The 26,535-nt window shown below is 53.3% G+C and overlaps 1 protein-coding gene across 1 annotated transcript in view; it reads left to right on the forward strand.

Moving 5' to 3' along the window:
- Positions 1-7,595: 7,595 nt before the first annotated feature.
- Positions 7,596-26,535, forward strand: part of KCNK3 (potassium two pore domain channel subfamily K member 3) — a 42,141-nt gene continuing 23,201 nt past the window's right edge. The window contains exon 1 of the mRNA XM_025354148.1: positions 7,596-8,035. Coding sequence (XP_025209933.1) covers positions 7,753-8,035 — 283 coding nt within the window. The 5' untranslated portion in view covers positions 7,596-7,752. The remainder of the gene's footprint in view (positions 8,036-26,535) is intronic.

Below are 26,535 nucleotides of genomic sequence, written 5' to 3' on the forward strand. Positions count from 1 at the left end.
TCTTTTCTTCTGGCTGAACATCCCAAGGCCTCTCCTTTGTGCCACGTACATCATGCTGGTGAGGCCCCTTGTTAATCTGGTTGACAGGCCTGGAACCTGCTTCTGTTTGTCAATTCCTTCTTCCCAGCATGCTGGGAAAGAAGGAAATTCAGCTCCTTTGTGGCAGAGCCAAGCCTCAACCCAAGTCTTTGAGTCCCCCTTGGGTACTGTTTCTACAGTGCACTGTGCTCTGAGATCTGGGAAGCCTGCGGAAGGGGCCAGGGAACTGCTTTCTGAGCAGCCCCTGGCCTCAGACCAGCCTGCCCAGGCCTGGACCTCAGGCTGCTCTGATGCTCCTACTTACACATGTGTCTGGCTCAAACGGCTATCCCTTTGGACCGCTGCAAGGGGCTGATTAGATGTAATTGCTTTGCCTAGAGCGAGCTATCTGCTTAATAGAATCAGTTCCCAGTAATTAGCCTGCCAGAGGCCCATTTCCCTTGCTGGAGTCCAGGGCCTCCAGGCCTTCACTCCAACCTGTGCATGATGGACCTCCCTCTGCAGGTAACAAGGTGTACAGTGTATGTGGGTGGGCTTCTGGCTTGGGTTGGAGAGCTGGGAGAAAGCACTGCTGTGGAGGCTATGCAAGAACTCCAGATGCATCCCTTCCTGAGGCCTGGAGCCCGGGAATACAGCATTTCTAGGTGGGAGGGGTAAAGAGTCTGGCATAGACAGACTGCTCCATAAATGTTAAACTGAGCCCAACAGATCCACAAAGGGCATCTAGTCCAGCCCCAAACTCAAAATATTCAATAGTCAAGTCAAAAGGCAATCCTTGCAGACCTGCCATGTGCCAGGCACTCTGCTAGTTCCTAGGATCCTTCTAAAATAGCCTCAAGCCACCCAGACTGTGCTTGCATACCTCTGGTGACCAAGTGCTCATCACCATCCTGGAAAGTTCACTCCTTCTTCGGGGGCATGGAGAATGTTCCATCTTATGTTGAACTGAAAGCTCTTTCCCTGTGGCATCATCCCCACAGATCACTGGCCCCTTCTGGGCTACACAGAGCAAAGCCAGTCCCCCCTCAGGTGATAGCTGTCACGTCCCCTGCATCTTTTCTTCTGGCTGAACATCCCAAGGCCTCTCCTTTGTGCCACGTACATCATGCTGGTGAGGCCCCTTGTTAATCTGGTTGACAGGCCTGGAACCTGCTTCTGTTTTTCAATTCCTTCTTCCCAGCATGCTGGTCCAGACCCCAGCAGCAGGGGCCACAGGTGTCAAGATTCCTCCCTTGGCAGAAACAACTACAGCCCTAGCAGAACGTGACACTACCCAAGGAGCACCATGGTGGCTGTCCAAGCTCGTCCACTGAGGGAAGGACACCTGCAGCCTGCTCACCATTAGCAGTCACGTCTACTGCCCTCTCCCCTGCCCTGAGACACACACACATACACACACACACACCCCCGTGCATGCTCACGGGCACCACTCAATACGCACGGGCTGATTAATCATTGCAACTGTTCTTGTAATTATTGCATTCGGTGCTGAGAACAGGCTGCCTCTGCTTGCTTCTCAGAAGCCATAAACCTGCACAGAAGATTTCAAGATTTGTGAGGCTGTTGACACGCTCTCCGGGCTCACTTTCTTCCTTAGCAACAATGTGTTTGTCAGGAAATACAGGCTGTGGCCGCTCCAGAACCTCTGCAGAGGACAGGCTTAAGGGACTTAATTCTTGCAGTGGGAAGAGGGTGAGTTTAGGGAACTTATCTTGTGGTATTCGGTTAGGAAGTAGCATAGACGTGAGGCCTGGAGGTGTTCACTCCCCTTGCCAGACCTTAGTTTCCTCACGGGCACTGGGCATTCTACGCTTTTCTCCAGCTTTAATTACTCTGTGATCCTTGGCCAAATACAGAGAAGACTGGGCGTGGAGGGGAAAATGCAAAGGGCCAGGAGACAGAAGGGAGAAGAAGAGACAAGGACTGAAGCTGAAATTCGCAGACTCACAGCCACACACCACACACAGCCACACACAGCCACACACACACACACACACACACACACACACACACACACACACGCCAGGCTGGAGAACAAAGACTGGTTTCCTCCCAGGACTGGCTCTATATCACCTGCTGGCGCTCCTGAAACCTCAGTGACGGCTGGGTCTGTCCCAGCCCCTGCCCCAAGTGTGGGGAGGGGAAGGCATTGAAAAGGAAAAGAAAAGGGGGAAGACAGGGAGATGAGTAGAAAATGGGGAGGGAGGCACACAAATGGTAAAGTCAGAAAAGTGAATCATCCCAGTGCCGGTGAGGACAGAGCGGGCAATCTTGTGCACTGCTGGGGAGAATGAAAACCAAGACAGCCATGCCAAGGACAGCCCGGCAGTATTTCGTGACATGCCTGCACCTGCCCAGTGTCAACCTGTCTCTGCCATATGTTTGCTGTGGCACTGGGGGCCAGTTCAGTGGGCATAAGCACTGTGGCCGCTGAACAACTCCCTGCAGATCCATAAGCACGCACACACAAGGATGCTCATCACAGGCTCAGGGAAACGGAGGCCACTTAGGAGGCTGCTCTAGGGGCAGGGGTTCGTCACACATGGGGGATGCGGACAGTGGAATAAGGGCTACGACTTCATGCTGTGTATGGCTGCTGTGAGCAGGAGCAAGCCTGACCCCACAGCAACTCCACAGAGTCCTGCTGTTCCTCATTCTCACTAGTAGGAGAGCCAAGCCCAGTCCCAGCCTGGGGCTGAGCTCACAGATCTTTGAATTTGACTCCTCATTCCCAGGTGAGAACCCTTTCTCCCCATCCCATGGCATGACTGGGCAGGGCTAAGAACAGGGCCAGGTGTCCAGCCTCCCAGCCCCGTGTGCTCTCCGCCACAGCCCACAGAGCCTCTCTTTGTTAACAGTTGCCTTTTGTGTTTGATTTGGGCTTGAGATGTTAAACAAATAGTGTATCTTGACAAACGGAAGCCGGCTGCACTGGGACCAGTTATGCTCTGTAAAGCCAGGCTAATCCCCTGACTTCTCTCCCTACAGAGATACACCAAGAAACACCCCAATCATACCCAAAGCACCCTAAATCTGATCCACCTGCAGTCAGAGGCCATGATCCCTGGTGCAGCGCTCCGTGTCAGCAATGTCTTCCCTGGCTTTCTGCAGCAGCTTCTGGGCTTCTCTCCCCCTTCTCAGGCCTGTCCCTGGCTTGATATCAAGATGGTTCCGGACCCTGCCTCCTACATCAACCATGGGCCCCAGGCCCTACCAACCCACCTGAGCCCACCAGGCCAACTGGAATAAATAGAGGGGTGTTTACAAACACCTTCTCTGTGTCAGCTGTTGTGCTAGGAGCTGTGGGTTACAGATATGAGTAAGGCCCTACCCCTGCCCTACAGGAGCTTATGGTCTGCTCTAAACAGAACGAACTTGAATTTCACGTGAGGATCTGGTCTAGAAACTGATGGAGTCAGGATCTGAACTTCAGCTTGTCTGACTCAGGGTCCTACCTCATTGATCCTGCCCCCATCCTCCAGACAAACTGCCAATACAGGGGGTGGGAAAGCAATGGACAGGGAGGTCTTTGGGCCTCTCATCCTTCAGGCCACATTATTGGTCATTGTACAATGACCACTGCTGGTCAAATGGCCAGGGCTCTTGTTAACATCTCAGAATGTCAGAGGAGGAAGGGACCTTTGGATTCAGCCAACGCTTTTGTCTTGTAGAAAAGGAAACTGAGACACATAGAGGCCACATGAGTTTCTTGAGTCCTCCCAACTAGTTGGTGGTAGTTGATGGCAACACTGGGACCAAACTCCAGCCTCTGGACTCCTAGTTCAACGCTGTCTCCCACATGCTTCCTTGGGCCTTGGGACACTCACATCTGTCTTTATCCTCCTCTCCTAACCTAGGCAAGGCTTGTTCCAGCTTTAGAACTACTTCTCTTCAGAGAGGCACAGAAGCAGATTGCCAGGGTTTTTCTGCCTGCAGACTCAGCCATCTGTGCCCCTCTCCCTCTGATACTGATGGTCTCTAACTCAGGTATAGAGTTCCTTAAAGCCTTCATTTGAGTGAGTCACTCAAGGAAACATGTGGAGCAGCTCTAAGGTGCAAAGCACTGCGGGGAGAGTAGCATGAGTGAGAAGGGTTTCCTCTACCCTGGAGAAGATAATGAGCCAGCGGGGAAGACGGATATGAAAGAACAGCTAATCTTCTAGGCAGGAGGAATACCTGCTGAGTTGATGCTTAGACAGGGTGCTGCAGAAGCACAAAAGGAGCCAGTGGTTCTGATCAGAGGAAACTGGGAAATGCTTCATGGAGGTTGTGGTCTTTAAGCTGGGTCTTGGAGCCTGAATAGGAGTTCAACAGACAGAAGATGGGAAAGGCAAGGAGGCACTAGCATCCCAGGCTATGGGAGCCACATGAGCCATGTGAAGCACGGAAGTACTTGGATGTGTTTAGAACTTACAGAGGAATGGACTGGAAGATAAAGCTGGTGAATAATTGTGTATGATGTTAGTATATAATAAAATATAGTTACTAATGACACATTCTGTTCAATTTATCCTACCTAACACTGTGTCCCTTTCCTCACAAACTAGAATCTTAAAAGTAGTGCTATTTCCTCTTTTTGTCTGATTATTGGGAGAACTAGAGAAACAGAGTCCAGGAAGGTCATGGGATGCTGTAAATGAAGGGAGGGTAGACATTTCCTGGTCCAGACCCCTCCATTGACGGATGTACAACAAGCGCCAAGGAGAAGGAGCAACTGGTCCCCAATGCCAGAGCAAAGAGATGGCAGAGACAGGTTGACACTGGGCAGGCACAGGCAGGTCTGAGGAGCCCAGGATGGGAGGAAATGGGATAAGCTGATATGTCTTTGGCATAATCTGACCCAGGTTGCCTACAAGTCCCAGGGGCTACTCAGAAACCTAGACTGGTACCAACATGGCTCCTACCCCAAAACCTTTGCCCCAAGAGAAGGAGAGAGGAGGGGCAGGAAGAAGGAAACCCAGGCTGCCCTCTGGGTTTCAGGGCCTCCCCACTGACGGGTGCCCTGGTCCCATACATAATAGGTGCAACAAGAAAGTGCCAGCCTTGGGATATGAGTCCTGGTCCCACCCCCCACTCACCGTGTGACCTTGGACAACACTCTTCCTACTCTCTGGGCCTCAGTTTCCTCATATGTAACACGAGAAGGTTGGGCTAGATGATCTCTAAAGGTCCTTTCAATATTGAAGTGCTGTGAGAAAAAGCTTCATCATGATTAATAATACATGCCCTGCCCCTAAAGTCAGCTTTTTCCCTTTTCCAAAGCTCTTTCGCTCATAATATCACCTTTCATCAGTACAGCTGTCTGGCCTGGCAGTCACAAGCAAGCAGAACCTGGACACAGCCTTTTCACCTTGAAGACCTGGTCTAGCAACCCTCTTACTCATCTAGACAGGCTTTGGAGGAACTGGCTTCTGGGGTGATTGTTGCCAGGAGCCAATACATCAGAAATGCATAGAACCTAACTTGTACCTTCACCTCTGAGAAGCTGGGAATGGCAGTACTTTTCTTCCAGGGAGCCGGAAGATGTAAAGGGAAAAAGACTGCAATAGGCTGAGTTCCTGGTCAGAGGGCAAGACCAGAAAGTCTGTGCCTGCAAAGAAACAAAGATCTTCCTTTGAAGGGGGAGGGGGAACACAGTTCTGTAAATGTAGGACCCTCCCATCAGGCTCTGAAGTCATTAGAGAGCCTCATATCATCTGATTTGCACACATGTGTTCTTCTTTGATCTCTCAAAACAAATGATTCAAGATGTGGGTAGAGCTAATATTATTATCTATTCCACTTTAAAAATTGAAAAAAAAAAGAGACTCAAGGAGTCATAGCAAAGAGCATGGGCTTAAGAGACAGACAGACTGAAGCCTCTTCCCCGCTGAGTGAACTTTACTGATTCTCTACATTGCCTTTAGCCTCAGTTTCCCCATCTATAAAATAGGCATGACCACACCTACCTTTCAGGATTGTGGTAAGGGCTAGAAATGATGAATGCCTGACACACAACAGATGCTTAATAAATACTTGTTGAAGGAATGAAGGTGTTGGTGGCACTTCTGGGGTGTCATTGGAGGAGTGTAGTGTCCGGCAGTGACAGGTCAGCCCAGCCTGTGGGTAGATAGTGCTCCGGCTTCTGGCTGACTGCCTCCTGAGTCTGCTCTCAGTCAGGGGCCTTGGTGTCTCTACCCCGTCTCTCTGCGTGGCCCATGCCAGGGTCCTGTGAAGGACTTTTTAACCCTCCTTGGCACTGAGATTTGCATTCCAGTCATTCTGCTCACTCAGCCCATCCAAGTCTGGAGTTGCTTGGAGCTGGGCAAGGCCTATGGGATCATCTGCTACGACACCTCTTTGAAGTGATAAGGAAACAAGGCTCTGAGAGGGTCAGTAATGCCTGAGTTTCCACTGCCCTTCCCACCTCACCACCATAGCCACCATGTTGACAAATGAAGAAACTGAGACATAGGGACTCCCTCTCCTGCCCCAGTTCCCCCAGTCTGCCAGTGAGCCTCCTGCTCTGGGCCCCACCTGCTCAATTCCAGCTAGATCCCGGTTCTGCTGGGATGCCCTAAGGTGGTGGCAGGTGCTATATCCAGCAGCTCAGCCTAAGCCCAGCCTCGTGCACGAGTGCAGGACAGGAACCATGGGAGCCGGGACAGCCTGGAAGCCCCTAGGAGCAAAGCAGGAGGCCTAGACTCCCAGCCTGTGCCTTGTCAGCCAGTTCCAAGAAATGGGCTGAACTGGGAAGGCACACATTGCCTGAGAACAGGGCTTTCCCTTGGGTGTCAGCTCATGTGTGCCCAGGTCCACAGCTGGGCCCTGCCTTCTTCCAAGACAGCCAGAGTCTGGCCCAAGGGAGGAAGGAGTGTGGCCTGGGAGGAAGGAACGCTTGGCTGAGTCCCAGTGCTGTCACGAAGTGACTGCGTGGCCATGCGTGTCACTTGACCTCTCTGGGCCTCCGTTTCCTCATCCATAGGATAAGGGCAGGACAGCGAGGCCCCAAGTGCCTCCTGGCTGCAATATGCTGTGACGAGGGTGGAGGGTGGGGTGGGGTGGGGAGGGGCTCGCTCTGCCTTCCTTGCCTTCCTGTCTGTTTCTGTGTCATTAGTTTATCTCCAGCAATCCAGGCCTCTCTGTCTCAGTCTGTTGCTCTCTCTGTTTCCATCTTTTGCTCTGTATTTTTCTGCCCGCCTCTCTTCTTTTTCTGTCTGAGTACACCTCTGATTTTATCTCCTCCTCTGTCACACAGCCCCCTTCCCTCAGTCCTACACTGCCTTTCTCCCATTCTCCGTAGTTATCAGCGTTTCGCTGTCTAGTTTTCTGTCTCCCGGGCTCGCTCTCTCTCTCTCTTTCTCTCTCTCTGTCCTGCCCGGGCTCTCCCGCGGCCGCCCCTCCCGTCCCCTCCGCCAGCCCCCCTCCTCCCTCCTCGGCGCGTCTCCCCAGTCCTTATTTGGCTGGGCGGGAGGGCTGGCGGGAGGAGGCGGCCTGCGGGCGGGGGGCGGGGGGCGGGCGCGGGGCCTGGCGGAGGAGGGCGGTGGGTGGTGCTGAAGGGACAGCTCCGCGGCGGCGGCAGCGGCGGCGGCCCCGGGCGCGGAGCGGGTGCCCGGCGCGGAGAGCGGCGAGCGCAGCCATGCCCCAGGCCGCCTCCTGGGCAGCAGCAGCGGCGGCCGGGGCCGGGGCGCGGGTCGGGGGCGCCGGGGGGCCGGCGGCGGCCCGGGCGGGAAGATGAAGCGGCAGAACGTGCGCACGCTGGCGCTCATCGTGTGCACCTTCACCTACCTGCTGGTGGGCGCCGCGGTCTTCGACGCGCTGGAGTCGGAGCCCGAGCTGATCGAGCGGCAGCGGCTGGAGCTGCGGCAGCAGGAGCTGCGGGCGCGCTACAACCTCAGCCAGGGAGGCTACGAGGAGCTGGAGCGAGTCGTGCTGCGCCTCAAGCCGCACAAGGCCGGCGTGCAGTGGCGCTTCGCCGGTTCCTTCTACTTCGCCATCACCGTCATCACCACCATCGGTAACGGCTCGCCGGGCGGGGGGCGGGAATCCAGGGCTGGGCGCTGGGCTCCCGGAGTCTTCCGGGGCCGACTGGGGCTGGGGGCAGGGGCTCCCCCGAGAGGGGCTGGGCGCCGAAACCCGCGCTCGCAGAAACCCGAGTTCAGCCTGGCGTGTGTGCTCCGCGGGGACGGGACTCGGGAAGGCGTCGATTCCTGGCTCCGGACCTGACTCTCCAGCCGGGCCAGCCCTAACTTGGCCCTGCCAGGTTGCAGAGGCCCCCAGGGACTCCGAAGTGTGTGAGAGGGGCAGGGACGACCGGCGGAGGCTCGGGCAGGAGGGGTGTGGCCGGGCCAGGCCCTGGAACAGGGCGCTGAGTGTGAGCGGCGGGAGCGCGCCACTGCTCCCTGTCCCTACGGATCGGCTTCCACAGCCTAGCAGGTCTACACCTGCTGGGCTCCGGGGAGGCATGAGGATGCCGGAATGCGGCACTTCGGGGCACTCGGGGCCACCCTATGACGGCGGCTGTGAGTGTACGTGTGTCTGCGTGTTTCAGCTCCAGGAGTTTGGTCGCCACCAGTCAGTGCCTGTGATTTTCTTAGAGCGGCAGAACTGGTGTGGGAAGCCAGATCTGGCCTTGTCAGCCTTCTCTGCTGTCCCAGCAAAACAGTCACCTCACAGGAATGGCCCCAGTTCTCCTTTCCAAGCCAGGGCAGATCACCATGTAGGAGGCCACACGTACACCCAGACTGTCCGACAACACAGGCATAGGCACACAGGCAAACAGGTACACACAGGCACTCACAGGGTACACACAGGGCAGTCACACACAGGCACACACACAGGCACACACACACACAGAATGCACAAACGTCCAGGAAAGGAATCTCTAGCCAGGCCCTTGGTGGTGCTATTCAAAACTGTCCAGATGGGAGTAACACCTTACCTGTCCCCAACACCCTATGATTTCAGCCCAGCTCCAACACTGCCATGCTATATGACCTTGGGCAAGTCCTTTCCCCTGCCTGGGTCTCAGGCTCACCTCCAGACAAGGAGGGGTGGCCGAAATGATCTCAAGAGCTCCTCCCCAGCCCTGACATGCTTGGATTCTGAGATGAAACTCACCTTCCCCCAAAGCCCATTGAGATGCCTCCAGAAACAGTTTCCTCCGTCTTTACCGTTCCCTCTCCTCTCCCTAGTCCCCTTCCCTGCTTTGGTCAGGCTCCCAGGGGTTCACTGCCATTTAGCGCAGCCCATGAAGATAGTATTGTTTTCCTGAGAGTCAACAGGAGCTGAGGGAGTAACAGACAGGACTGGATGCTGTTCCTGCTGTCTGTCCACTGCAGGACGCTGTTCCAAGAATCTACTGCTCCCTGGGGACCATGGGGAGCTATGCTGTGTCGTTTCTGGATTCTTCTCTTGGAAGAGGGAGGAAAGGGCCCTGGGAGTGGATGTAGCCCAGCTGGGCACCTCTGGGTCCTACTGATCCTGTGAGTTTAGGGTGGACGATCAGATTTAGGTCTGACCAAAGAGGAGCCCGCCTCCTGAAAAAGACCAGCCCAGGTTTGGTCTGCAGTCTCCTCCACTCTCACACCCCACTACTACTTGCCAGGATTTCAGTAGTCGTTTAGCTGTCTGGAGAATCAGAAGAATCAGACTGAGCATCCTCGGACCCTCTCTCTCCCTCTTTTCCACACATCAAGCCTTCGCCTGTGTCCCCTTTCCTTCTCAGGCCCATGGTCCCCAGCTTCATAGTAACCTCCCAACTGACCTCCCTGCCTACCCCACAACAAGCCATGCTTCCCTGGACAATGCTGCCAGAAAGAAAAACTCAGCTGTCACCAAACCTATTCCCTTGGAATCACTCAGTGGCTCTCCACTGTCCATGGAATCTGGTCTATGCTCCTTATCTCAAGTTTTGAGAATCTCCATACCTGGCTCCAACCTCTATGTCTGACTTCACATTTCACTTCTTACTTATGTGATCCCTCTCAACAGTTGCCAACCTGTCTTCTGAGAATACCTTAAGTATGCCTGTCTGGCATGCCTTTTTCTCTACCCTTTTTCTTTTCTTTTCTTTTCTTTTCTTTTCTTTTTTCTTTTTTTGAGAGAGTCTCACTCTGTCTCACCCAGGCTGGAATGCAGTGGTATAATCATAGTTTAGCACAACCTCAAACCCCTGGGCTCAAGTAGTCCTCTCACCTCGGCCTCCCAACGTGCTGGGATTACAGGTGTGAGCCACTGCACCTGGCTCTACCTTCTATTTATCTTGTCCATGCTAACCTTCCAGGTCCAGCTCAAATCCCAGCTCCTCCTCAAAGCCTCCCAGGCCACTGTTCTGGACAACTGCAGGTCTCACTGGCAGGATGATCTGGGTGACACACTGTTGGCTGTTTTGAATGGTTATTTACATTATAGGAGAAGTGTTCTGTCTCTTTGACTACACTGGACTACACTGTACTTAATCTCCATGCGGGCAGGACCCTGCAGTTCCTGTCTCTGTTCTCCAAGTACCAGCATAGTACCCAGAGGCTGTGAGCACACACAGAATGCTATTGATGGGTTTAAGGTGTGCAGAAATGAAAGGGCAGCATCCTTCCTTCCACCCCTGCCATTTCCCAAAGTGCTTGCAATCCTCACCAAGAGAGACGCTAAAAGCCATGAGGGGAGAGGCAAACAGAGTGCGGTTCCGGTGATTATTTATTTATAAAGTGCTGGGCAAGAGGAAAGACAACATCAGACCACCACCCTGGTTCTGTGGGGGCCCCAGCCTGGCACTGCTGCCTCCCTCCACCACCTGACCATCCTGGCTTTGTGTTGCCTTCCACTGCAGCTATGTCACCTTGCTGGAAGCTGTCCACAGGGTCTCTACTCTAAGGAAAACCTATCTGGGCTGTGATCAGATGGTTGGAAGGGGCCCTAAGTTAGGCTGATTCTGGCCCCAAACCCAAGGGCAGCAGCCTGTGTTCACCAAATCCCTTTGAAAACATGAATGAATCTCATTCTGATACCAGGTGTCCCATTGGGATGGAATAATGACAGCACCTCCCATCATTTGGTACCTTAGTGATCACAATGCACTTGCATCTCATGTCATGATTCTCAGTCTTCACAACTTGGCGAAGTTGCCGGGCAGGTATTGTTAGCTCTGCTGCTTGGATGAAGGTGTGAAGGCTCAGGGAAGGGAAGCAGCTCCCCCTGAGTCACCCAGCTGGTGAGCAGCAGAGTCAGAGTGGGAAGCTGGGTCTTCTGACTCCAAGCCCAGTGCTCTTTCCCTGCTGGTCTTTTGGCTGCTTCCTTTGCCTCCATATGCTATGAAGCTCAGACCCAGCCAGACCTGACACAGCCAAGCTGTGCTCAGTGATGCCAGTTCACAGGGTGCTCATGCGCAACCCTGATTGGTTGGAGGTCGGCAGGGTCTGACTTAGTCATTCACCTGGTTAGTCACTGTCTCCACTGGCTGGAAGGATTCCTCCAGCTCCCTATCCCTGGCCTCCCAGCCAGGAAACCCTTCCTTAGCTGGTGCCCTAAGTTCACCCAACACTAATAGAAAGTCATTTCTTAGGAAGTCTTAATCTCTTTAGCTGTTGAGTCATTAAACTCCTCCAGGGCCCAAGCCTCATCTATTCATAGCCCAGAGGCTGTCAGAGCAGGAAGGGGCTTCGGAGATCAGCTGGTACCACCCCCTGCTCTTACAGATAAGGAGCCAGACAGGTGACAGAAATCACACAGTCAGAGGGTAGCAAAAACCTGACCCCCAGTCCCCTACTCCTTCTACTTGTTCAAGATACTTATTCATTAATTTTATTAACAACAGCAGCAGCAACAACAATAACAATGGCAACAACTATTTATTATTTACTCTGTGGCAGGCTCTATGCTAGACGCTTCATTTGTACCTCCTTATTTAATTCTCTCACCAACCTATCTAGATGGGCACTATTACCCCCATTTTTCAACTGAGGAACCTGAGGCTCTGAGGGTAGATGACTTCCCCATGGTCTGAGGCCTTGGAAGCACGGCGCTTGCCCAGATTCTATTGGACCTCTCTGACTCTTCTGCCCTGGATTTTTCACAAATTCTTTCTTCATTTCAAGAGCCTATTCCACACTGGGTGCAGTGGCTCACACCTGTAATCCCAGCATTTTGGGAGGCAGAGGCGGAGGCAGACAGATCACTTGAGGCCAGGAGGTCGAGACCAGCCTGGACAACATGGCAAAACCCAGTCTCTACTAAAAATACAAAAATTAGCTAGGCATGGTGGTCCATGCCTGTAGTCTCAGCTACTCAGGAGGCAGAGGCATGAGAATCACTTGAACCCAGGAGGTGGAGACTGCAGTGAGCTGAGATCGCACCATTGCACTCCAGCTGAGGGCACCTAGAAGCCAAGGCTTGCCTTTTCCCCAACAAAGCCCTCCCCAGAAGCAGGGGGCCTCCTGCTCCAGCACACTCCATTCAGGCCTACTGCTTCCCACACCCTGGCCCCTGACCAAAACAGAGGACTTGTCACAGCTGTGCCCAGCACCCGCCATGGGCACCTGCCACGGGCTCACAGGTGCCCATTCTCCCACTGCAGGTCCTCGGAATCTTTTTGGCTCTAAGGCAACAACAAAGAGACCAGGTGATTGATACACTGATGGAGCTGGGGCAGAAAACCTGTTCCGCTCTTTCCCCAGCTTCCAGCCTGTGCTCAGTTGAGCACTACCTCCCATCGCCCACTACATGGCCTGAGAACCCTTAGACTGTGAATTCAAGCAGGTGATTCATGAGGAAACCTCTACTTTTTACATCTTTTCAAGAAGGAAAGTACAGATGTGACCTGCCACCCCCAAAATCCCAGAAGTCCTAAAATAAGAGAAGGGGACATTAGCAATCTTCCAAACACCCAGAGAGGTGAGTGGCTTGTCCACCCTCACACAGAGAGTTTAGAGTATGACACTGATTAGAAGCCAGGCCTTCCGGTGCCCACACTGGCATTCTCTGCATCCTCCAGCCTGTCCCCCACACCCCACCATCTCTCTTAGCATTCAGGCCTTTGGCAGCTCATCATTCCACTGTTTGAGGCCTCTTTTGACTTTCCAAGGTGAAGGAAGGCCAGCCCAGCCTAGGAAAGTCCCGGCACCCACCTCAGTTGGCATTACCTTCCTGCCCACAGGCTAGCCTGTGGGCATGCTTCGACCCCACAATTTCTGCAGGGCAGTGCAGGAACATAGGCACTGACTTGGAAGCCGGAGTGCCTGGGTTCATCTCAATCCACCCTACCCCCACTCCCCTACCGCCACTAGCTGTATGTCCTTGGACACATACAGCTTATCTAATCTCTCTGAGCTTGTTTTGTCATTTACAATATGGGGATAATAATATCTGCCTGCCAGGATTAAATGGGATTATGAAAAGAAAGTGCCTGGTACAGAGAAGGTACTTAATAATCTGCCATTATTATTGTTATTAATACTATTGTTTGGCCGGGCGCGGTGGCTCAAGCCTGTAATCCTAGCACTTTGGGAGGCCGAGATGGGCGGATCACGAGGTCAGGAGATCGAGACCATGCTGGCTAATACGGTGAAACCCCGTCTCTACTAAAAAATACAAAAAATTAGCCGGGCGAGGTGGCGGGCGCCTGTGGTCCCAGCTACTCGGGAGGCTGAGGCGGGAGAATGGCGTGAACCCAGGAGGCGGAGCTTGCAGTGAGCTGAGATCCGGCCACTGCACTCCAGCCTGGGCGACAGAGCGAGACTCCGTCTCAAAAAAAAAAAAAAAAAAAAAAAATACTATTGTTTGTGTATTATTACTTGCCTTACCAAGGAACTGCTCTGTCTCCCAAGGGTTACCATGACCACGGCTACCTCTGCTGCTTCCTAACGAGTGGGAACAGTGGGGTTGGGGGCCAGGAGACTGCCACACCCCTTCCCCTTATCTTTCCAATCCCACTCACCACCCCCCATCTCCCCACTCCTCAGCCATGCCTGGTGTCTCCCTAACTGTTCAGGCTCCTGCTCCTCCTCAGAGCAGAAAGCTAGCCAGGGGCTGAGTGTGGTGGCTCACACCTGTAATCCCAGCACTTTGGGAGGCTGAGGTGGGCAGACCTTGCAGAAAGCTATCCAGGGGCTGGGTGTGGTGGCTCACACCTGTAATCCCAGCACTTTGGGAAGCCGAGATGGGCAGATCGCCTGAGGTCAAGAGTTTGAGACCAGCCTGGCCAACATGGTGAAACTCTGCCTCTACTAAAAATACAAAAATTAGCTGGGCATGGTAGCGCACACCTGTGATCACGGCTATGCAGGAGGCTGAGGCAGGAGAATCATTTGAACCTGGGAGGCAGAAGTTGCAGCGAGCCAAGATTGTGCCACTGCACCACAGCCTGGGCAACACAGCAAGACTCTGAGAAGGAAAGAAAGGAAAGGAAAGGAAAGGAAAGGAAAGGAAAGGAAAGGAAAGGAAAGGAAAGGAAAGGAAAGGAAAGGAAAGGAAAGGAAAGGAAAGGAGGAAGGAAAGGAGCAAGGAAAGAAAGAAGGAAAGACAGAAGGAAAGAAAGAAGAAAAGCAAGCAAGCTAGCCAGGGAGAGAGGTACATGGTGGTAGGAGAAACTATGGAGTGTGTTTGGCCAGAGATCTTTCTGACTCTGCCATGCCTCCTGTCTGCAGGCCCCATTTCCATACATCACCATTAGGCGCTGGAGGCACAGAGAGAGTGGTGGTGAGAACAGGACAAAAATAGAAGACACACGCCTGGCCACAGTGGGGACAGGACAAACACAATAAGTATTTTCAAAGCAAACATAAACAAGCACAGATGAATGTAGTGCAAATCACCACTATAAACAGCTTTCAGCTGGCTGCACAAACGGTGAATCTGTGAGTTGATTTTGTAATTAAAAAAAAATGTAGAAATGATTTCCCTGCAGTCAGCCAGCAGCAAGTGGAGACCAGGCTCTAACTGAGACCACTGTGGGTCTAGGCCAAGCTCAGTGGAGACCCAGGACAGGCACTCCCTCTTTCACTCCCTCTCCACCTTGGACACAGGGAATGGATAACTGTCTGTAACAGGCCAGGCGCTGTCCACAACATTTCCTGTCACCAGAATCCCCACACTGCTCCAGGACCGCAGGCGGCATCATCCTGCACAGTCAAGGAAAAGGATGCTCAGAGAGGTTCAGAAATCTGCGCAGGACCCTACAAATATAAAATGACAGCACCAGGACTTGCACTCAGGTCTGTAGAGAGTATTTCTTCATGGAGTCATGCAACCCCCATTCCCCATGGAGCCTCTGCAATTCCTTCTATGTGAACGCAGCTAGCAGTGGTGGATGGGTACCAGGGTCTATGCAGGGTGCTTAGTTGCGGGCTCAGTTTCAGGGTCTCTTGCCCTCAGAACTATGGATAGAGCATTTAGCCCAAAGACAGAACAGAATTTTAGCTCCAATCTTCTCAGTTCACAGTGTGGAGACTAAAATCCAGGCTGGAGAAGGGGCTTGCTAAAGGTCACGCTTACAGTTATCAACAGAGCTGGGCATAGAGCCCTGTTTCCTGATCCCTCCGCCCGCCTCTGGTCCTCAGAGAGCCACATGACAAATGTCTTTCATGGCAGCACAAAGAGCAGTCAATCGCCCAGCTGGTGCCACTGCCTCCCTGTCTGTCCACATTCTCTCAATGTCCAGAAACTGCCCATGCTACAGCAGCTCCCAGGTGGCTCCCAGAGACCTTCCCCTCAGCTACAGCCATCATCCCCAAGCTACTGCCATAAGTCACACCTTCACTTTCCCATTTGCTAGAGCCAACCTCAACTGCGGCCTGGAGCCACAGGTCCAGTTGTCCTGGGCTGGTGGCCTTTCTGACTGGGCCTGACATCCCATCCTCACTGTTCACAAAAGCAAGTTCCTTACTACCCCCGCTTCCTCCAGTGACACAGCAAAGATCCTGTAGTGAAGGGGCCACGTGGCTGCCAGGAATGTGGGGCAGGAGGCTGCCCTTGGTGCTAGAGAGGTCTTAGACAAATTGTTTGCTGCTGCTGCTTCTGCTTCTCCATCATCATCATCATCATCATCTCATCATCATCATCATCATCATCACCTCTCTCTCTCTCTCTATCTCTCTCTCTCTCTCTCTCTCTCTCTGTCTTTGCTGGGTCTGTGATCATGGAAGGAGCAGATACTTCCCTGGTGTACCTGAGTCATCCCATCTGTATAGAGGAGGCAGTCCCCAAGGAACTGAGGAGGCCAGCTCAGCAATGCAGAGTTCTCTAAGTCAATACTTCTCAAACTGTAATCCACAGGGAATAACCTGGTTGATCTCGTGTAAATGCAGATTCTGAATCAGCAGGTCTAGGGCAGAGCCTGAGATTCTACATTTCTAAAAAGCCCCCAGGGGACACTGATACTGTGGATTGGATCCATGGTCCACATTTTGAATAGCAAGGATCTAAAGAACCTGGAGACCTGACATCTGGGAATAGCCATGAAGTGTGTGGACCATGGTTTTAAGAAAAGGAACTTATGGAGCTGGAAAAGCCCTTGGGAATCTGGTGGTAAAATGTCAGAGCTGAGGTCCCAGGAGCTGTGGCCCCTTCCCTGAGGCTGGAGCAAGGCTGTGTCTTGCCCCATAGGAGCCAGCTACAGGGCCTGGGTGGAGTCACGTGCTGTGGCTGGTACCATGAGGTAGAAGAAAGGGAAGTGGAGAGAGTGGATGGAAAGGGAGGGGAGAAGTGGAGAAGGGCTTGCCTCATGAGGAAGCTGGGGAGCAGGGGACCACTGGTCCTCATTTGTTGCCATTTCCTCCCCTGTTTGCCAGGAAAGCATCTTAGATCATTGGAGAACAGGTACCCCAGAGATTAAACATTAGGGCGGGAAACTGGCTCCTCCCTCATGGCATCAGCCTGTCTTAGTTTGGGCTGCAATCATAAATTACTGTAGACTGGGGGCTTGAACAACACACATTTTTAAAAAACTTTTATTTTGCTGGGCGTGGTTGCTCATGCCTGTGATCCCAACACTTTGGAGGCCAAGGAGGGCAGATCACTTGAGGTCAAAAGTCTGAGACCAGCCTGGCCAACATGGTGAAACCCTGTCTCTACTAAAAATACAAAAATTAGTGAGGCATGGTGGCGCATGCCTGTAGTCCTAGCTATTCAGGGGGCTGAGACAGGAGAATCACTTGAACCCGGGAGGTGGAGGTTGCAGTGAGCCAAGAAAGTGCCACTGCACTCCAGCCTGGGCGACAGAGACCCTGTCTCAATCAATCAATCGATCAACAAAAATGTTTATTTTAAGTTCACGGATACACATGCAGATTTGTTATACAGGTAAACCTGTGACATGGGGGTTTGTTGTACAGATTACTTCATCACCGAGGTAATAAGCCTAGTACCCATTAGTTTTTTTTCCCCAAACCTCTCCCTCCTCCTACCCTCCACCGTCTAGGAGGCCCCAGGGTGTGGGGATCCAGTGTCTGTGAGAGTTGGCTTCCTGGTTTACAGATAGCCATCTTCTTACTGTGTCCTCACATCCTCACATGACAGACAGAGAAAGAGAGTGAGAGAGAGTGCTACCAGACACTCACCCTGCTGCAGGCTACAGTGTGGAATGCAGATAGTAGCACAAGACCTGTTTTCTTTGGGCCATGTGTGTATCAAACTGTAAGAGGGACATCAACAACCTGAGGGACTGTCAGAGGAGGGGAGCAGCAGGTCAAATGAGGGACACTTGGTAGGGGGGCATGGACAGCGTGAATACCAGCTTCAAATATCTGCTGGGCTATTGCGAGGTGAAAGGACCAATCTTGTTCTGAGTGTGCCCAAGGGGTTGAACCAGCAGCAGTGGGTAAAGTTCACAGAAAGTCTTGATTTAGTTCACTGTAAAGCAGAACTTGTTAAAATTGAAGCTGACCCAAGACAAATTGAACTGCCTCAAGAGGTAGTGAGCTTCCCATTACAGGAAGTATGCAAGCAGACACTGGATGGATGTACTGCAAAAGCCACTTGTATCAGCCAGGGTTCCACCAGAGAAGCAGAACTAGTAGGAGATACATATTAAGAGATGTATTGCAAGGAATTGGCGTACAGGCTGGTAGGGGCTGGCTCCGCAAATTTGAGATCCATAGGGCAGGCCATCAAGAAGGAAAGGTTAGGCTGGGCGCGGTGGCTCATGTCTGTAGTCCCAGCACTTTGGGAGTCAAAGGCAGGTGGATCACTTGAGGTTGGGAGCTCGAGACCAGCCTGGCCAACATGGTGAAACCCTGTCTCTACTAAAAATACAAAAATTAGCCAGGCGTAGAGGTGGGTGCCCGTAATCCCAGCTACTCAGGAGGCTGAGGCAGGAGAATTGCTTGAACCTGGGAGGCGGAGGTTGTAGTGAGCCAACATTGCACCACTACACTCCAGCCTGGGTGACAGAGTGAGACTCTTGTCTCAAAAAAAAGAAGGGCAGGCTGGAGCTCTCTTCAGTGTGTGGTAAAACTGCTGTCCACAGGCAGAATTTCTTCTTCGAGGGAGCTTCAGCTCTGCTCTTAAGGCTTTCAACTGATTGTATTAGGCCACCCAGATTATCTAGGATAATCTCCCAAACTTAAAGACAATCGATTATGGACTTTAATCACATCTGCAGAATGTCTTCACAGCAATCCTAGATTGGTGTTGGATTGAACAACTAGGGGCTTTAGCCTAACCAAGATGACACAACAAAAAGACCATCACACCACCCATATATCCCACTAAGGGTCACAATAAATGGCTCTTAAGATTCTTCCCAACCCTGAGATGCTTTGATTTCTTGATCTTCAAAGGGGCAGCATGGAGAGTTAGAGCACCCAGAGTGGGACTCAGGAGCATCCTTGGGGCCCTCAGGCCCTCTAGGTCCCCTTCCAAATCGAATTGGCTTTAGCCTTCCTCTCAGTTCAGTTAACCAAAGATCATTTGAGATGTCCCGAGATCTCCTGCGTGCCAGTCACTATGTGAGGCATCAAGAGAACAAAAAACTCCCAGCACTTTGGGAGGCCGAGACGGGTGGATCACGAGGCCAGGAGATTGAGACCATCCTGGCTAACATGGTGAAACCCCATCTCTACTAAAAAATATGACAAACTAGCCGGGCAAGGTGGCGGGTGCCTGTAGTCCCAGCTACTCGGGAGGCTGAGGCAGGAGAATGGCGTAAACCCGGGAGATGGAGCTTGCAGCTAGCCGAGATCACGCCACTGCACTCCAGGCTGGGTGACAGAGCAAGACTCCGTCTCAAAAAAAAAAAAAAAAAAAGAGAACAAAAAACTAAGACCTAGAGCCTTCCCCAAGGAGACTTGGGTCTAGTGGAATCCTGAAAAGCACAAGTTGCATGGTGCACATGCTAAATCCAAGTAGAGTGACCCAAAGAGGGGTCTGAGAAGATGTCCAGGGACAGGCTTGAACGATGAGTGAGGACTTCAGGAGGTGAAGATCAGCAGCCAGAGCTTTCTGGGGTGAGCATGACACAAGCCAGGGCATGAGCGTGCCCAAGGAAAGGCACTCGTGAGCAGACCCTGCAGGGCTCTGGACTCTGGTGGGTGGACTTGAGTGGACAAGCACTGGAAGGCAGAGTATGGGCCCGATCTGTGCGCCCCTGCCTGAGTCCTGACCAGTAAATGCCCCCATGACCCCAGTTAAAGCAGTGGATGCCCTGTGATTCCAGTTGAACCCAAGGGTAATGGTGACCTGAATCCTGATTGCCTCACTTCCCGCCCACCCTGCTCACCCAGCAGCCCACAGTCAGCCCCCAGGGAGTTTTTGGCTACCCTACCCCATTTCCTTTTCTGGGCCAAAGGTCCACTCTGAAGCTCACACCAAGCAGTTTTACTGACGGCTTGCAGGAGCACAGGGACAGCGCTGAGCTGAAGAGGATGCTGTCATCCAACACTGAGTGCATAGCTTCTGCATGGACAACCCCAGGCCCTGCTCTCAGACCCCTTTTCTCTCCCACACACCCCCCCACAAGTCCTAATTTCTGGATCCCAAGTGTACCCTCCTTGATTTCTGCTCCGGGCTCCGAGGCTTGGCATGGACTCAGTGTCCCTCATCAGGAATGCACAGGGCCTCTCCTAACCACAACTCCGATTCAGAAATAACCATCTTGGAAACATCCTGAGAGTCACATTCCAGCCCGCTAGCCATAGGACCATCCGGGGCTTTCTCCAGGGAACTAAACTGTCAGGCCCCAGTGGGGCAGCCTGGGGAGATCTACACAGGCACTCAGACAGGGGCAGGCCCGCTCCTCCAGGACGAGGTCTAGGCCCCCTGCCTGTGCAGAGGAGATTCCCTGGGGCTTTGGGGGCAGACACGGTACAGACAGTTTCAGGCAGAGCGAGCCTCCGATCAGTGCAACAGATGGATCTGCCCTGGGCTGTTCCACACAGATCTTACACCCAACGTGGAGCAGCCACTCCTCAGGCAGCCTGCCTCTGTTACCAGCGTCATGAACTAAGGTTGGCATTCATCAGGAGGTTAATCTGGACTGAGCCCTTTACAGGCATTACCTCATCCAATCCTCATGGCTGCCCTAGGAGGGAGGAATTGTTTTCTTTCTTTCTTTCTTTCTTTTTTTTTTTTTTTTTTTGGAGGCAGGGTCTCACTGTGACTCCCAGGCTGGAGGAGTGCAGCCACCATCATGGCTCACTGTAGCCTCGACCTCCCTGGCTCAAATGATCCTCCCACCTCAGCCTTCCAAGTAGCTAGAATCACAGGCATGTGCCACCACACCCAGCTAATTTTTAAAATTTAAGTAGAGACAGGGTCTTTCTATGTTGCCCAGGCTTGTCTCAAACTCCTGGGCTCAAGTGATCCTCCCATCTCGGCCTCCCAAAGTTCTGGAATTACAGGTGTGAGCCACTGCGTGTGGCCTGGAGGCAGTATTATAATCCCCATTTTACAGATGAGAACACTGAGCCTCAGGGGGGTTGGGGGATGTATCCAAAGTCATGCAGCTGGCAAATGGCAGAACAGGGATATGTTAAACACTCGGTCATCGAGTGTCTCTTCTGAGCCTCATATCAACCCCAAGGTGTAGGCATCATTATTCCTACTTTGCCAACAAAGAAACTGGACTTGAGAGATAAGGTCACTTCCTGCAATCGAGGGCCAGTGAATGTGGGAGCCAGAGTCCAGTCCAGACTTCCCAACCTTAACACTAAGCTTCTTCCCCGCCCACCCCAACCACGAGTGCCCTTGCCCCCTTGACAGTGGCAGAAAATAGGTCATTCCCATAGTAAGGATGTTAGAGATGTCACAGAGGATTGTGTCAGCCTATGAGGGGTAAAAAGGCAGTGTCGGGGGGCAGGGGCAGTTGTCACAGAATGGCTTTGGTTCCCAGCCTTTGTCCATACCATCCCCCAGATGGGAATCTGAGACTAGAATGGGGACAGAGTGACAGTTCTTAACAGTGGCCACTGAGTGGAGAGGGGGCCTTGCTGAGGGTGACTTGTGCAACTCACCTGCTCCCTGGTATGGAGGTGGGGGGGTGGGGGACAGGTCAGACGGCCCTTATGTGCTGAGTAGGGAGGTTGTCCCTGTGGCAGCAGTTGCTGGTGCCAGAGTCATGAGTATGAGGACGCTGCCCACGGGAGTTAATTCATTAGGGCTGAGGTGAGCCCAGGAGGCTTCAAGTCCAAAGGACCCCCCAGGCGATTGGAATCTGCAGCCTGGATGGGGATGATGGAGAAGAGAGCTTGTTGGGATCTGCATTCCATACTTGGGAGGCTGGGCCACTCACCAGCTGCTAGAATTTTCTTTCTGGCTGTCCTTGGTGTCTCAGACACATGAAAAGGTGGCTGAGGAAGATCTTTGCTCATTCTCAAGCCAAAGCTCCCAAGGTGAGCCAGGTGACCAAGACATCAGGAGTCAGTGGGTGGCCCCAGGAGAAGGTTGTTTCCCCCTGCCCCTAGAGGAGGGGCCAAAGAGGGACTCAGTAGGGTTCCTGGGGTCCTGGGGACAGGCTGTGTCTTTCACTTCATGGCTTTAGTTCTCACTGCCTGCTCTCAAACAACCCCAGGGAAGGGGGTCAGACCAGGGGAGGCCCCCTCCACTGGGAACAAATCTGGGGTTGGGGCCAGGCTGAGCCAGGGTGCACCCCTCTTCAGTGTGAGTCTGAGTCATGGGTTTTCCACCGTGAGGGTCAGGCAATGTAAGACCCTCCAGGGCTTCCCAGGGCTCTGGAGCAGGGGCCCCTCTTGTCCTTGGTCCACCTTCAGGAGGGGCCAGAGAGAGAAAACCTGGAACCAAACTCAGTGGCAGCCCTCCTCGCATGCCGTGCCCAGCTCAGTGCCCTGGAGTCCCAAGCACTCATCTGCCCAGGCTCCAAAGAGGCCCTGCTGTCTCCTGCCTGCTTCCAGGGTATGGGCCAGCGAACTAGTAGAGGCAGGCATCGTGTCCTCTCTTGGAGCTGTGACTGGGCCAAGGAAAGAGGGGATCCAGCCCCCTCCACTCCTCCTCTGCTCCCACTTGGCTATGAAACCTGGGACGAGTCATACCTGCCCCTGGCCTTGTCTGTGAGGGACTGGGCTGGTGGCATCTAAAGCCCTTCCAGTTGGGGCCATCTCTGTTGCACCTGCCCTGGCCTCCCCTCCATCCCTCCTGAGCAGCATGCTACCCAGGATTACACTCTTGTCCCCGCTTCACCCCATGCAGTCCGAGCCCTGGAGGGACTTCCTCTGTGTCCAGTCCCAAGAATAGAGCTCTGTCGAGGACCTCCAAGTCACCCCTTTCTGGAAAGAGAGCATTTTTGAGTGTGGCTGAGGTCCTGCTTATCTACACAGCGAGTCCACTGCCCCAGCCCCTGGGGCTGCTGGAATGCAGGAGCCTCCCACCCGGACAGGGTCAGCTGCTCATGGCTCCCACAGTAGTCCCTGGAATGGAGGGCGGGAGGGAGCACTGGTGCTGAGGGCAGGCTGATCCCAGCCACTGCCTTCTGACAGGGAGTGGCCAGGAGCGAGGCTGCAGACACAGCTTTGTTGCACCCCAGCCGGCCCAGGATGAATGAACTGGCGGCCAGTCCTGCCATCCAGGCCCTGGGCTTGCTCCAAGGCTGCCAGGACCAGGAGCTGTGTTCTGCTCATGCACCAACCTTCAACGTCTCACCTTGACTAGCAACCCGCTGGATCTTCTCAGGATCAAGGCTTAGCCCTGGGGCTCCCCACTGTGGTTTGATCACTCAGAATGTTTTGGGGCGTGGTATGATTCCCTGCTACAGAGCCTACACAGACATGTATTCAACCTTTGGCCAGGATGGGGTGAGTTCACGGTGCTGCTGTTGGTCCGCACCTGCAGAGTAGAGGCTCAGGCAGACAGCAGATAGCATTCTAACAATTCCTAGAGTCCTGCAGAGGCTTCAGATTCTTTGAGAACCACTGATGCAGCCCAACTCCTCTCTCTTCCAGATGAGGGGATGAGACCCGAGGCAGGGTGCAGGGGAGATGGGCAGTGGTGTGCCCCCACTACACAGCAGTGCAGTGACAAAGCAGTCCTCAAACTCGGGCCCGCGACTCTCCACTCCCCTCAGGCACCCACATAGTCACTTCTCCACTCACTCGGCCTCTCTGAACATCTTCCCTGTGTCAGGCCCCATTCTAGGCCCCAGGGACTCAGCAGGGAAAAAGAGCAGCCCCTGTTCTCATGGGGCCATTTTAAAGGAAGTAGAGAGTCAACAAACTAAATTATGTTGTAAAAAATAAACAACATCATCTCAATGGTAATAAGTGCCAGCAAGACAAGAAAGCCAGGGGATGAGAGAGAGAGGGAGAGTTGCCTTCCAGGAGGGGCCTGTAGAAGGCAGAGGTGGGGGAACGGACTTCTGGGCAGGGGAAGAGCAGATGCAAAGGCTCAAGCAGGCCAGTGCTGGGTGGGTTGAGGAACAGGAGCAGTGTGGCTGTGGCATGCTGAGTCAAGTGGGGAGAAGAGGCGAAAATCTGTAAGGGCTGGACCTTGCAGGGCCATGGAGACTGTGGTCAAGAGTTTGGATTTTTGGCTGGGCGTAGTGGCTCACACCTGTAATCCCAGCACTTTGAGAGGCTGAGGCAGGAGGATCACCTGAGGTCAGGAGTTCGAGACCAGCCTGGCCAACATGGTGAAACCCTGTCTCTACTAAAAGAAATACAAAAAAATTAGCCAGGCTTGGGGGCATGTGCCTGTAATCCCAGCTACTCAGGAGGCTGAGGCACGAGAATCTCTTGAACCTGGGAGGTGGAGGTTGCAGTGAGCCGAGATCGCGCCATTGCACTTCAGCCTGGGCAACAAGAGCAAAAATTCCATCTCAAAAATAAAAAATAAAAATAAAAGAATTTGGACTTTTAAGAATGATAGAAGTCACTGGAAGGTTCTAAGTGGATTGTGATGTGACATGACTTAAATTTTTACAAGAGGACTCTAGTTGCTCTGCAAAGATCGGACGGTGGCAGTGCAAAGCAAAAGCAGGGAGATTGCCAGGCCACAAGTCACCAGGCCACCCGTAGGTCAACCCTTCCAAAGAGAGGATGGTGGTGGACTGGAGCAGGGTGGTGGCAGTGGAAGCAGAGCTCGTGGGTGGATTGAGTTATGTTTGAGAGGCAGAGGAGACAGGACTTGCTGATGGTAGGATCCGTATGTTGGAGTGAGGGCTGCAGGAGTCGGGGGAAGAGAACAATCGAGAATGGTCCTCAGTTTTTGACCTGAGCAATGAGGTGGAGGATGTGCATTTACTAGATGGAAAAGAACACCCAGAGAGTAGCAGGTTTGGTAGAGACTCAAGACTTCTGTTTTGGATACCCAGCTTAATTTCGAGATGCTCATTTCAAATCCATAAAGGCAGTTAGACAGATAAGTCTGCAGCTCGAGGGAGAAGTCAAAGCTGAGATATCAACTCAGGAGTTATCAGACAGAAATAATATTGAAAGTCATGCGCCAGATGAGATCAGCTGGGAAGGGGGTAGAGCTGGCAAGAAGAGCAGAGTGCCCAGCCCTTCCTCCAGTGCTGGGAGGTCAAGCAAGGAAAGGAGGCTGCCAGGAGACAGGAAGGAGACCTGGGCACTGTGGCAGCCCCGAGGCCAGGGGGAGTGTTTCCAGAGAGGGAACAGTCACCCAAGCTGGCCACTGCTAGGAGATCAAATAGGATGGAAACCACCAGTAGATCTGCAGCATGGCGGTCACTGGAGACACTGGCTGTGAAAGCAGTGCAACGTTCAACAGCTTGCTCCAGGAGCGAGGCAAGGGGAGGGTGGTGGGAGTCGGCCTGAGACGGAACAGAGAGGCCAGATTGCAGGAGAGGCAGGGAAAGAGCAATTATACTACCACTCGCCCTATTTTCAGGCCTTTCTGTAAATTCTTCACACCCTCCCCCTGCAGAGACCCACGAGGGAGTTAGCCTTATATCCCTCAAGCAAATGAGGCCTGAGGCCCAGCAGGGCGATGGGCCCAGGGCTACTGCCGGGAAGCCGAGTCTGGGCCTGTCTGACTCCAAAGCCCCCACTCTTCCTCAGCAGCCCCTCGCCCCAGCCCCACGAACTCCGCCTGCCTTACCCTGCCACCGCCTTCCACATTCCCTCCCACCTCATCCATCCTTGTCCTTTGATCATTTCTGTCAGCTTCCAACAGTCTTGGCCTCTGCCTCCCTCCTCTGGGAAAGCTCTGCTTTTTCTCTTTGATCCTGCACGTCTGTCCTCTGCTGCGTCCTCAGCTGGGCCCCATGTCCCTCCCACCCTGTCCTTGCAAGATGTTCCCGCACCCTCTGCCAAGGGTGGAGGGCTGAAGAGTAACCAAGAGCTTTGTGGGGAACCCAGGCCTGCGAGACAAGAGTGTGGCCCCTGTCCCCCGACTGCTCTTTGAGAAAGAGTTTGGGGCTCTTTGAGCCTGGCTGGGCTCAGCACAGAGGCCTAGAGATGAGATGCAAGCGCACAGTCCATCGATGCCTCCGGAGGCAGCCAGGAGCGAGCCGGAAGGGCTGTGCCTCCTAACCCTGATGGATCAAGAAGGGCCTCGGTGCTTCTCGAGAAGGGGGCAGACGAAAAGCAGTGGGCCCGAGTCCTAAATAGGGAGAGGTAGCCCGCAACACCCACCGGTGCCTGCGACCACTACCACACAAGCTTCAGAGAAGAGAGGATGGGCTTGGGAACTCAAAGTCCCTTTTGGAGCCAGGTGACTCCAGAGAGAAGTCATGTGCAAGGCTCAGAGACAGTGTAGGGGGAAAGAGGGAAGCCCTGGCACGAGCTAGGGGCCTGCCCAGCCTGGCTCCCCTTCCCAACTCTGGTCTCTGGGATAAAGGAGGCTGTCTGGGATGCCTTTAGCAGCCTCCAGCTCTGACCCTTGGGATTCTGACACCTTGGGATTCTGAGGCCCTGCTGCTCCCAGCTTCTCTGGGAGGGCCTGGCACCCAATTCTCAACTGGAAGAGATGAATAGAGCAGACCTAACACCCAGACACCACGGAGGTCCAGCCGCTCTCCCGAAAGCCTGACAGGGGGCTGCAGTAGTAATTAGCTCCCCACATATCCCCAGGGTTATTTTTTTTTTTTTTTTTTTTTTTTTTTTTTTTTTTTTTTTTTTT

The sequence above is a fragment of the Theropithecus gelada genome, chromosome 13 (assembly GCF_003255815.1).
Source record: "Theropithecus gelada isolate Dixy chromosome 13, Tgel_1.0, whole genome shotgun sequence".
Lineage (NCBI taxonomy): Eukaryota > Metazoa > Chordata > Mammalia > Primates > Cercopithecidae > Theropithecus > Theropithecus gelada.